At 44.7% G+C, this 12,430-nt stretch overlaps 1 protein-coding gene across 4 annotated transcripts; it reads left to right on the top strand.

The window, feature by feature from the left end:
- The first annotated feature begins 510 nt into the window (after positions 1-510).
- Positions 511-11,549, top strand: LOC123444122 (glutamate synthase 1 [NADH], chloroplastic). 4 transcript variants are annotated; one of them, XM_045120737.1, is made up of 23 exons: positions 511-753; positions 1,336-1,699; positions 1,791-1,910; positions 1,992-2,105; positions 2,196-2,348; positions 2,423-2,523; positions 2,770-2,866; positions 3,312-3,421; positions 3,532-3,635; positions 3,733-3,912; positions 3,994-4,337; positions 4,464-4,528; positions 4,608-5,077; positions 5,235-6,089; positions 6,707-6,861; positions 6,980-7,141; positions 7,412-8,941; positions 9,111-9,329; positions 9,458-9,732; positions 9,843-10,148; positions 10,269-10,536; positions 10,642-10,896; positions 10,984-11,549. In XM_045120737.1, exons 2-23 carry the CDS (start codon positions 1,364-1,366, stop codon positions 11,239-11,241), a joined length of 6,477 nt encoding a protein of 2,158 aa, XP_044976672.1. In that variant the 5' UTR covers positions 511-753; positions 1,336-1,363; the 3' UTR covers positions 11,242-11,549. The 4 variants fall into 4 exon arrangements, with proteins under 4 accessions (XP_044976672.1, XP_044976673.1, XP_044976674.1 ...); XM_045120738.1 differs by lacking the exon at positions 511-753 and adding an exon at positions 1,003-1,086; XM_045120739.1 differs by lacking the exons at positions 511-753; positions 1,336-1,699; positions 1,791-1,910; ... (2 more) ...; positions 2,423-2,523; positions 2,770-2,866 and adding an exon at positions 3,090-3,162.
- The last annotated feature ends 881 nt before the right edge of the window (positions 11,550-12,430 follow it).

Here is a 12,430-nt window from a genome sequence, read left to right as displayed (position 1 = left end):
ACGTGGCCCCCACGCGCCACGGGCGGCTCCCGCTCGCCCGCCCGTCGTGGGTCGCGGTCGCGGCTGATCTGGCCGGCGGGCCTCGCTTGGACTGGAGCAGCGCCAACGGGGACTAGGAAACACGAACCAACTCCAACCCCTTTCCGGTTTTATTTAAAAAAATCGGTGCCTGCCCCAAAAGAGATTCTTCCTCACGGGTCCTCGGAGATCAAGGGAGTCACACGATGGGCTCACGAGAAGCTGTAGGCTACACGTGACATGGAATTCCTCTTCTCCATGGGGGCGGATACGCAAATGGGGAAGATACCGTCGGTTGGCAACGACCTGTAATATAGGAGCAAGAGAGAAAAAAAAAAAGAATTGCTAAAAGGAGATTTGGAGGAGGGAGCCACACAGGGGGCGGAAATATAGTGGGTGTGTGGGGACGAGGCGAGGGGTTGGCAGGCACGGCGAGCGAGCTCCGCCTCTATAAATGCAGGGCCAAGCATCGCCTTAAACGCCCCAATACTCCGAGGAGAGGTCAGGGAGGGATAGAGAGAGAGAGAGGCGACGGAGGCGGCGCGCTTCCAATCTGCACGCACGTACGTTCGCACGCCCTCCGCCAGCCCTTCCCCGTCGCTAGCCGCCGGTCGGCCGCCCGGCGAGGGACACGAGACCCGCGGGGTCAGGCGGCGACACTTGCGAGATCGCGCATCGGTCCCATCATCGTCCCCAGGCCTGCCCAGGCGGCTGAGAGCGCTATAAGACCGAGAGGTACCCGTCCGTCCTGCGCCCCTCCCAGCTTTTGCCAGGACGAGAATCCGTAGGTGGATAGATGGGTAGATAGATACATGGACGCATAGAGAGAGAGAGCAACTGGTTTGGCTCTGTCCGCGCGGGCGTGCGTGCGTAGTAGGTGGCCGTTTCCCCTTATTTTTATTCGATCTGCTGTTGGTGTTTCGATTCTGCGCCCCCGGGCGCGCGTGCGTGCGTGCGGTCTCTGAATCTTCCTTCCTCCCCTGTCCAGCAGGCGGCGGCGGCGCCGTGCGGGGGGGTTGGTAGATCTGTTCGTCTCTGGCCGGCCCCGTCGCTGAGGCGTTTGGTCTGGTGATTGTTTTTCCATCTCTGTTCCATCGCAGCCAGCGTGGGCAGGCTGTTTGTTTCTCCTTGCTTTTGGTCGTGACATGTGGGGAAGGGGACAACTTCGAGCTTTCTGTTGCTCTTGTTTTTAAGTATTTATATTGATTCCTTTGTTCGCCATGTATTTCTACTACTTTTTTGTGCTCGCCTGCAGTAGGAGATTGGTTTTATGCGCGCCGTCTAATGCTCGTCGCATGGTTGATTGTTGCATGACAGGTGATAGACTGAGGCGTGGGGTGCAGCCATGCCGACGGCGCAGGGGATTGGTTTGAAGCACGCGGCGCCGCCGGGCGCCGGTCGCAGGGCACGGCGCAGCCACTCGGCGGCCGCGCCGGGCCGCTCCGCGAGGCAGGCGCACGGCGCCATGTCCCTTGAGGGCGGGTTCCTCGGCGGCCCGCAGCGCACCGAGGAACGCGTTGCGCCACGCCCGCCTCGGGCCGCGGCGCGCGACGCCGAATCGATCAGGCCCTTGTCCCTGCTACCCGAGAGCAGCATTGGGCTATACGACCCGGCGTTCGAGCGCGACTCGTGCGGCGTTGGCTTCGTCGCCGAGCTGTCGGGCGTTGACAACCGGGCGACCGTGAGTTCTTTGCACCAAGGACACCGCCGCAGTTTCTCTCTTTTATATCTACCACGTTGAGATATTGATTTTGCTGTGATTTACTTTACAGGTCGTCGATGCCATTCAGATGCTCGAGAGAATGGCCCACCGTGGTGCATGCGGCTGTGAGAAAAACACTGGTGATGGTGCCGGCATTCTCGTTGCTCTACCACACAACTTCTTCCGTGAGGTGAATCAACGATAATTGCAAGCAAACTCAGTTTACCTTACAGAGTTATTCATCTTGGGTGTTGCTATGCTATTTCCTCAGGTGACAAAGGATGCCGGATTTGAGTTACCACCACCGGGTGAGTATGCTGTTGGAATGGTCTTCCTGCCAACCGATGAGAAGCGCCGCGAGAGGAGCAAAACTGAGTTTACAAAGGTTGGTGGGTTGCTGTATAGACAATTAGAGAGCGTGTGAGGCGAGTCTGCGATTATAAGCTCATGTCTTGAATTGTTTTTATTAATGCAGGTTGCGGAGTCGCTAGGACATTCCATACTTGGATGGCGCCAGGTTCCCACTGACAATTCAGACTTGGGCCAATCTGCGCTCGACACTGAACCAGCGATTGAGCAGGTTTTCCTCACCAAGAGTTCAAAATCCAAGGCTGACTTCGAACAGCAGGTCCTCCATGCGTTTAATTTTCTCTAAACACATGTAATGAGCTTTCCTCTTAACTAACACATCAATTATCACAGTTGTTTATCCTGAGGAGGCTCTCAATTGTGTCTATTCGAGCCGCGCTGAATCTTAAGCGTGGAGGAGAGAGAGATTTCTACATGTGCTCTCTATCTTCAAGGTCCTTACTTCTTCTGAATTTCATTTTCACTACAAACTGATGAAGTTGAGATCAGGGAGCCCAGTTAAGCTCCTCACTGTAATGGAATATTACCAACACCACAAAAAACGATAGGAACGCAGACCAGGGAAAACAATCCTGGACTATTTCTTAAGCGTTAGAAATCTGTAATGCAAGGACATTCATTTTTTGTTGTATTCATGTGAATAATAATTATTGTTAAATCTTCTTACTGTGGTTTTCCAGGACCATTGTCTACAAGGGCCAGCTTATGCCGTCTCAGCTTCAGGGGTACTACTATGCGGATATAGGTCATGAAAACTTCTCCAGTTATATGGCTCTGGTAAATACAAAACCTTGATACTCTTACAGCAAAAGTCATGGTCGTAGTCAGCGGATGGGAACCAATAATAGCAAGCCAGTTGTAAGATCAAGACTCGCTCCTGTGCGGACATCAAATTTGAGTTGTCTATTCATATGCTATTTCAGTCCTGGTTCGTGATGCCTTAAGTGAAGTACTAGAAACTTCTTTTAGTTGATACCCGATAACCATGTTGCAGAGTCCAGCTGCAGTTCTGCTATGGCCGACTGCTTGCCGACTCTTCAGGATGTGACCGAAGAAATTGTGTTTGGTTTGAGGTAGCTTAGGGCTCCCAACTGTTTTGCATGAAATTGTATGCATCTAACGTTTTTTTTTACAAAATTCGTTCTTCACTAGGAAGATATGTTTTGAATACCTGCAAAAGATTGATTATAATATGATTTCTGAAAGTCATTTATTGAAACAGGTTCATTCAAGGTTCTCCACCAACACCTTCCCCAGTTGGGACCGAGCACAGCCCATGCGTGTCTTAGGCCACAATGGAGAGATCAATACTCTCAAAGGGAACAAGAACTGGTAATCTTGTCAAACCTTTTCGTCTCTGCTATAACCATTTCTAGGTAGACACAATCATCTCAATATGCACTTGTCGTCTGGATTTATGATGCCTATTGCATATCTGGCAGGATGAAAGCTCGTGAGGGTCTCTTGAAGTGTGAGAAGCTTGGCCTATCACAGGATGAAATGTCAAAAATTCTTCCAATTGTGGATGCCACTTCTTCAGATTCAGGTCCGCAGCCTAATATACAGCATGAATTCCACTAGGCAAATAAAAATTCATGTTGGTTTTGCGAGTTACTAAGTGTGAAGAAACATGTGAATTCTAGGTGCATTTGATGGTGTTCTTGAGCTCCTTATCCGAGGTGGAAGAAGCCTGCCAGAAGCTGTGATGATGATGATCCCTGAGGCGTGGCAGAATGATGTAAACATGGACCCTGAGAAGAAAGCTCTGTACGAGTTCTTGTCAGCCCTTATGGAGCCTTGGGATGGACCTGCTCTCATATCTTGTAAAAAACTTAAACCCGTTTCCTATTTTTTTTATCATACTTCTGACTGATTACTTAAGCTAACATGGGCACCACCTGTAGTTACTGATGGCCGTTACCTTGGAGCTACCCTGGATCGGAATGGCCTTAGGCCTGGTCGATTTTATGTGACCCACAGTGGGCGTGTGGTCATGGGTAGTGAAGTTGGTGTTGTGGATATTCCTGCCCAAGATGTGTTGAGAAAGGGTCGGCTTAACCCTGGAATGATGTTACTCGTTGACTTTGACAACCACACTGTAGTAGATGATGAAGCACTCAAGGCACAGTACTCCAAAGCTCACCCCTATGGAGAATGGCTCAAGAGACAAAAGATATACCTCAAAGACATTGTAGAATCTGTCCCAGAAACTGACAGAGTTGCTCCAAGCATTTCTGGTTCTATTCCGGTAAGTACTTGCGTGTTCCAACAGACTCATTCACTGGATTACAAACTCGACTGGATTATTTGTGATGAAAATCTGTAAACCATAATTAACATGGTGATTTTGATTTTCTTTTACAATTTGGTGTAGCAAACAAACGAGAACAAGGAATGTGTAGGCATCAATGGAATTGTGAATCCACTAAAGGCGTTTGGGTAAGCAAGGATTGAACATTGTCGTCTATCACTCATGTTTCAATTTCTGCTGGCTAATGATCCTACCGATTAACTACAGATACACAGTGGAAGCCCTAGAAATGTTGCTGCTGCCAATGGCTAAAGATGGAGTGGAAGCTCTTGGATCAATGGGAAATGATGCACCCCTAGCAGTGATGTCAAACAGAGAGAAGCTGACTTTTGAGTACTTCAAGCAGATGTTTGCACAAGTAACAAATCCTCCAATTGACCCAATTAGGGAGAAGATTGTTACATCTATGGAATGTATGATTGGGCCAGAAGGAGATTTGTTGGAAATAACAGAAAAGCAATGCAACCGCCTTGCACTTAAAGGTCCGTTGGTGTCAATCGATGAAATTGAATCTATCAAGAAGATGGACTACCGTGGTTGGCGCAGCAAGGTGCTTGACATAACTTATCCTAAGAAGTCTGGAAGGAAGGGCTTGGAAGAAACTTTGAATAGAATTTGTGCTGAAGCCCGGGAAGCTATCCGCAAGGGATACAAAATTTTAGTTCTCTCAGACAGAGGTTAGTGACAGTTCACTTTATACTTGCCATCCCATTGTTTGATGGTACTAATTATTCACAAGGTGGCAAAACAATTCTAACAGATGGGTCAAGTGTATAACTTTATGCAGTTCAATACCTTTCAATATCTGAAATTTGTTGTATTTTCTTGATTCAGGATTTTCTTCAGACCGTGTTGCTGTCAGTTCCCTCTTAGCAGTTGGAGCAGTACATCAACACCTCGTTGCAAATCTTGAGAGGACACGCGTAGGATTGTTGGTTGAGTCTGCTGAACCTCGTGAAGTGCACCATTTCTGTACACTCGTTGGATTTGGTGCAGATGCTATATGCCCTTATTTGGCCATTGAAGCAATTTGGTGCTTGCAGACTGATGGGAAGATTGCTCCCACTGACTCAAAGGAGGAACTTGTTGAAAAATATTTTTATGCTTCCATCTATGGAATGATGAAAGTTCTTGCAAAGATGGGAATATCCACCCTTGCATCTTACAAAGGGGCACAAATTTTTGAAGCTCTTGGACTTTCTTCTGAAGTGATTCAAAAGTGTTTTGAAGGCACTCCTAGCAGAATTGAGGGCGCAACATTTGAAATGCTTGCTCGTGATGCTCTCCGTCTTCACGAGTTGGCTTTCCCATCAAGAACACCTCCGCCTGGCAGCGCAGATGCAAAAGCCCTTCCCAATCCAGGGGATTACCACTGGAGGAAAAATGGCGAAGTCCATTTAAATGATCCTCTTGCAATGGCAAAATTGCAAGAAGCAGCCAAAGTAAACAGCCGTGCAGCATACAAAGAATATTCTAAGCGAATTCAAGAGCTCAACAAGGCGTGCAATCTGCGTGGTATGCTGAAATTTATAGATAGCACTAGCAAGATTTCTTTGGATGAGGTTGAACCTGCAAGTGAGATAGTGAAACGCTTTTGTACTGGAGCAATGAGTTATGGATCTATTTCGTTGGAGGCACATACTGCCCTTGCCGTGGCCATGAACAAACTTGGAGGCAAATCTAACACAGGTATGTCATGCATGTGTGACATTTAGCCTTTGGCTTTTTGTTACCTTATGATGAAATCATGTAGCTTTACTTGCACATCAGCTCTTAGAGCCTTGTTGCATAACATATTTTTCTTATTATTTGTGCTATTAGTGGTGTCTACGTTTCTACTGTTTAAATATGCCCTTGAAGTCAGTGCTTTATTCATGACCATGTCAAAAAATATACTACTTATTTTGATGTTATCAGATGAAAACTATACTCTTGTCATATTTACTTGTGGACATACTTGTATATATACTACACCTAATGCGCTAAGCTTTTCATCTTCCTGTTGATGTTGAATGCACTTCTGGAAACAAATTATCCTAGTTCATAGCAAGAGTTAACTTCTAAGCTTTCCATCTATCTGTGGATGTTGAATGCACTTCTCAAAGCAAATTATTCTATTTCATCATAGCATGATTTAACTTCTGCTTGCATAGAATACATCCCTGCAGACAGCTTGCACACAGCATTCTTCTTTGGGGACCCTTTGATTTGTTTGTATTACACAGTTAATATATATATATATATATATATAGTATTTATTATCTTCACTCCTAAACTATACTCATTTTACCCATCTGCTAATTTAGGGGAGGGAGGGGAGCAGCCTTCTCGGATGGAACCTCTTTCTGATGGGTCGATGAATCCAAAACGAAGTGCAATCAAGCAAGTTGCCAGTGGACGATTTGGAGTTTCCAGCTATTATCTGACTAATGCAGATGAGCTGCAGATAAAAATGGCTCAGGTACTTGACAATTTTGCACATTCTGCAATCACGAGAATGACACCAGTTTATAGAAAGCAACTGTATTCAATGTTACGTGGTTGACATTCATTCCTTTTTTTGTATCTTATATGTATAGGGTGCTAAGCCTGGTGAAGGTGGTGAGCTTCCAGGTCACAAGGTTATCGGTGACATTGCAGTTACCAGACATTCTACAGCCGGCGTCGGGCTTATTAGTCCACCTCCTCACCATGATATATATTCTATCGAGGATCTTGCACAGCTTATCCATGACCTTAAGGTACATTACCTGATGCTCTTCTATAGCCAAGGAATCTGTGTCTATTAATGTATGGTTGTTAGTCGTTACTTCTAGATTATATTAGTTCTCTATAAACACTGTGATGGTCTAACCCTTCTGAGAAGGTAGAATCACTTTTGCTAAACTGGTACAATTGATCTTGCACATATGCATGTGTCTCCATTTGGGGGTTTACTCTCCTTTTTGAAAAACTCATTTTGCAAATGTTACCTGCTGATGCAGTGATATTCATGTGTGTCTTCTCTGTAGAATTCAAATCCTCGAGCTCGAATCAGCGTGAAACTAGTGTCTGAGGCTGGTGTAGGAGTTGTAGCTAGCGGTGTTGTAAAAGGACATGCAGACCACGTTCTTATTTCTGGCCATGATGGTGGCACCGGTGCATCAAGATGGACAGGTATCAAGAATGCTGGACTTCCATGGGAACTAGGATTGGCCGAGACACATCAAACTTTAGTGGCAAATGGACTTCGTGGTCGAGCTGTCCTACAAACAGATGGCCAGTTAAAAACTGGTAGAGATGTTGCTGTGGCATGCTTACTTGGTGCAGAGGAATTTGGTTTCAGCACTGCTCCACTGATCACACTTGGCTGCATTATGATGCGGAAATGTCATACCAACACTTGCCCTGTTGGTATAGCTACTCAAGATCCAGTGCTCCGAGAAAAATTTGCTGGAGAACCAGAGCATGTCATTAATTTTTTCTTCATGCTTGCTGAGGAGCTAAGAGAAATTATGGCTCAGCTTGGCCTCCGTACAATTAATGAAATGGTTGGACGCTCTGATATGCTTGAAGTTGATCCAGAAGTAGTGAAGAGCAATGAGAAACTTGAGAATATTGATCTCTCACTGATCTTAACACCAGCTGCAAAGATTCGTCCTGGGGCTGCTCAGTACTGTGTTGAAAAGCAAGACCATGGCCTTGACTTGGCTTTGGATAACAAACTCATAGCTTTATCAACGGCCGCGCTTGAAAAGGAAGTTCGTGTTTTCATCGAGACTCCAATCAAGAACACTAATCGGGCAGTTGGCACTACCCTTAGCCATGAAGTCACAAAACGTTATCACATGAAGGGATTAGATCCTGGAACCATTCATGTGAAACTCACTGGAAGTGCTGGTCAGAGTCTTGGTGCTTTTCTCTGTCCTGGAATAACCCTTGAGCTTGAAGGAGACAGCAATGATTACGTTGGCAAAGGATTATCTGGTGGAAAGATTGTTGTGTACCCACCCAGGAACAGTACATTTAGTCCAGAAGACAATATTGTCATTGGTAATGTGGCCCTGTATGGTGCTACCAAGGGAGAAGCATATTTCAATGGAATGGCAGCAGAAAGGTTTTGTGTTCGTAATTCTGGTGCTCGGACAGTGGTTGAAGGAATTGGCGATCATGGATGTGAGTACATGACAGGGGGTATTGTAGTCATCCTTGGTAAAACAGGAAGAAATTTTGCTGCTGGGATGAGTGGAGGCATCGCTTATGTTTATGATGTTGATGGGACATTCAGTGCACGCTGTAACCCTGAGTTAGTTGATCTATATCATGTGGAGGAAGAGGATGATATAACCACTTTGAAAATGATGATAGAGCAACATCGACTTCACACAGAGAGTGTCCTGGCTAAAGACATCCTCTCTAAATTCGACAGCCTTCTTCCAAAATTTGTAAAAGTATATCCAAGGGATTATAAGAGGGTTCTGGAAGAAATGAAGGCAGAAAAGGCTGCAGCTAGGTCTACAAAGGAACCTAAGGTGGCAAATGGTGTTTCTGTGACAACTAAGGTAATATATGATTTAAGTAATAATTCTTCTGCATACCTTTTCAATTTAAATTTATAGCAGAGACAGCATTCTCCATTTAAGTTTATCTATCACAAATTGCAATGATACACATTGCCACTACTGTGTGAACTTTTATTTCCCCCCTAATTAGATTAACTTTGATCTACAGAAAATACAAACAGAGAAGTCATCCAGCCGACCAACACGTGTTGCCAATGCCAAAAAGTACCGGGGTTTTATAACATATGAGCGAGAGGGTGTTTCTTACCGTGATCCAAATGAGCGTGTTAAAGATTGGAACGAGGTTGCCATTGAGTCAGTTCCAGGGCCACTGATAAGTACACAGTCTGCTCGTTGCATGGATTGTGGCACTCCTTACTGTCATCAGGTGACGCTGACTTTTCTATTTAACATTGTTGATTGTACTAGTTAGATTTATCGTGGGTTTAAGGTGATATGTTTAATCATTGACTACATATTACATTGAGATGCTAAATTTTATGATTATTTGTACAGGAAAGCTCAGGTGCTGGTTGTCCCCTTGGAAATAAGATCCCAGAGTTCAATGAATTAGTTCACCAGAATAGATGGCGTGAAGCATTGGATCGCCTACTCGAGACAAACAACTTCCCTGAATTTACTGGACGTGTGTGCCCTGCTCCTTGTGAGGGTTCTTGTGTTCTTGGCATTAATCAGAACCCAGTATCAATCAAAAGCATAGAATGCTCAATTATAGACAAGGGTTTTGAAGAGGGATGGATGGTACCACGACCACCACTTCAAAGAACAGGGTATATCTTTTTTACCATCTAGTTCGGTTTATATCCTTATTTATTTGCTTTTGTTTCATTAATAGGTACATTTGACTTACACTTGCTGATATAAACTGTTTCTTTTGCAGAAAGAAAATTGCTATAGTTGGCAGTGGTCCTGCTGGTTTGGCCGCTGCTGATCAACTAAATAAAATGGGCCATTTTGTAACAGTATTTGAACGTTCAGATCGTATAGGAGGTCTTATGATGTATGGAGTACCAAACATGAAGACAGACAAGATTGGTGTTGTCCAACGCCGTGTCAATTTAATGGCCGAAGAGGGTGTAACATTTGTGGTGAATGCTAATGTAGGGAGTGATCCTTTGTACTCAATTGAACGTCTCCGTTCTGAGAACAATGCAGTTATTTTGGCTTGTGGAGCCACAAAACCAAGGTAACTAATTGGAATGAGGATTTCTATTTTTCTAGTTTACTAGTATAAGAGTAGCAACAATCTCAAAAGAACTTGCATATATCTTTTGATGCTAACATCGCGTGGGATATCCTTGAACAGGGACCTCAGTATTCCTGGCCGTGATCTAGCTGGAGTTCATTTTGCCATGGAATTTCTCCACGCAAATACCAAAAGCTTGCTTGATAGCAACTTGGAGGACGGAAGATACATATCTGCCCAGGGGAAGAAGGTGGTGGTCATTGGTGGTGGAGACACAGGCACAGATTGCATCGGTACATCTGTTAGGCATGGTTGCAGCAGGGTTGTAAATCTGGAGCTTCTTACCAAACCACCAAGCAAGAGAGCTGCTGACAACCCCTGGCCCCAGGTAAATACAAAAAAAAAAACCCGATATTGCCTTGCACATGAATTTGGCCATATCATTTCCAGCTTGGAATAAGCTCTTACGCCGACATTCTGTTTCTGCGTGCAGTGGCCTAGAGTCTTCCGAGTGGACTATGGACATCAGGAAGCATCTACCAAGTTTGGAAATGATCCAAGGACTTACGAAGTCTTGACCAAGCGTTTCATTGGTGATGAAAATGGAAAATTAAAGGCCCTTGAGGTGGTGCGTGTGAAGTGGGAGAAAGTAGATGGAAGGTTCCAATTCAAGGAGATTGAAGGATCACAAGAGATCATCGAGGCAGACCTTGTTCTCCTTGCCATGGGATTCCTGGGCCCTGAGGAGGTTAGTTATGCGGACTACTGTAACGCCTGAGTTTTACCTTCATGGTAAATGCTGGACAACCAAACTCACTGTTTTATTTCTCTGCAGAAAATCGCTGACCAATTGGGTTTAGAGAAAGACAACCGGTCCAACTTCAAAGCTCAATTTGGACACTTCGCGACCAGTGTGGATGGCATTTTCGCTGCTGGGGATTGCAGGCGTGGGCAATCACTGGTTGTTTGGGCCATCACTGAAGGACGTGAAGCTGCTGCCGCGGTTGACAAGTACTTGTCAAGGGATGAACAAAATGCCGCAGAAGGCATCACTGCCTTGGGTGCAGGTCTGGTTCAGCGAATTGCTGCATAAATATCGCAGGCCTTGCATAGGTTTGTGGTGCTGGTAGCAACATAATTTAGGATTGGTGATTTTATCTATTGGTGATAGCAAATTGTGCTAAGGCTGGGCTCAATAGGGAAAGAAAGAGAGGGCCCTTTTATACTTGGGGATAGGCATACCATGGAAAATTTTGGTTGGCTATTGTTTGTTGGTTTATTGTCTAGCTATAATATTTTGATTCGCTGCCTAAATGCGGCTTTGTAGCCTGAATAATGTACAGTATTTTTGGTTGCTCAATGATTGTAAAGTCGTCTGAGTAATATGGAGTATTACTTTTATTTTCTGTGCACACTCGTGACATTGGATCTTCGCTGTGACCCCAATAGTTGGCGATCATCATCTCCAGATGAACTGGGCGAATGATAACTCCTCCCAACGAGGTGGGATCGAGCGAACACTCACCTTTGGGGCGTCCGCTACATCGGTTGTTCACGTGAACACTCACCTGGCTCATGAAGCGCCAAGGAATAAACGAGGAAGACTCAATTGGCTCAAATGCCACAGAAAACACAAAATTCCGATGCATAAGGGTGAGAAACAATACTTTACTAGCAGAATGTGACTTGTTTTTCGATTAATGAAACATGTGCTTGCTAAAATAAAAAAAATGCTCCTGCGATTTTAGCACAAAACCATCATCCCACGACACATCTTTCCTTTTTTTGTCATAACCTTCCCCTCCCGTTCGGTTTTTTCGTAGTGATACATTTCTTGTTGGAGGCACCTCTTTTAAAATCAAAAGACGTACATCTCATCTTCACCATGCATTGCAACAACGATAACTTTTTTCATGTTAATAATATAGAGTGGGTTAAAATAACACATAATATTGACAACAACAAATAATTATTGTCACTGACATTGGAAACACATACCGACATTGGAAGTGAGTGGCAACGTGAACGTATTCGTATAGTCACCAACAAGTTTCACCTTCATCCCACGTACCATTCATTGCTAGAAGAGATAATTATCGTTGTTATCTTACTCGTCCAACTCTACAACTTCTACTTCTAGCCTATTCGTTAACCCGTTTCATTGGCGCCAACCAACACCATGTCAATATTCGTGTGATCGCTGTCGACGCCTCATCTTCTTCTTTCTCATTCCTATTTAAATGGAACTAATTAATTGCACATGTAATTAAATTTCTAGCTAA

Source organism: Hordeum vulgare, chromosome 3H, assembly GCF_904849725.1.
Source record: "Hordeum vulgare subsp. vulgare chromosome 3H, MorexV3_pseudomolecules_assembly, whole genome shotgun sequence".
Taxonomy (NCBI): domain Eukaryota; kingdom Viridiplantae; phylum Streptophyta; class Magnoliopsida; order Poales; family Poaceae; genus Hordeum; species Hordeum vulgare.
Note: the sequence above shows the minus strand (reverse complement) of the source record. Positions and strands in the feature narration are given on the sequence as shown.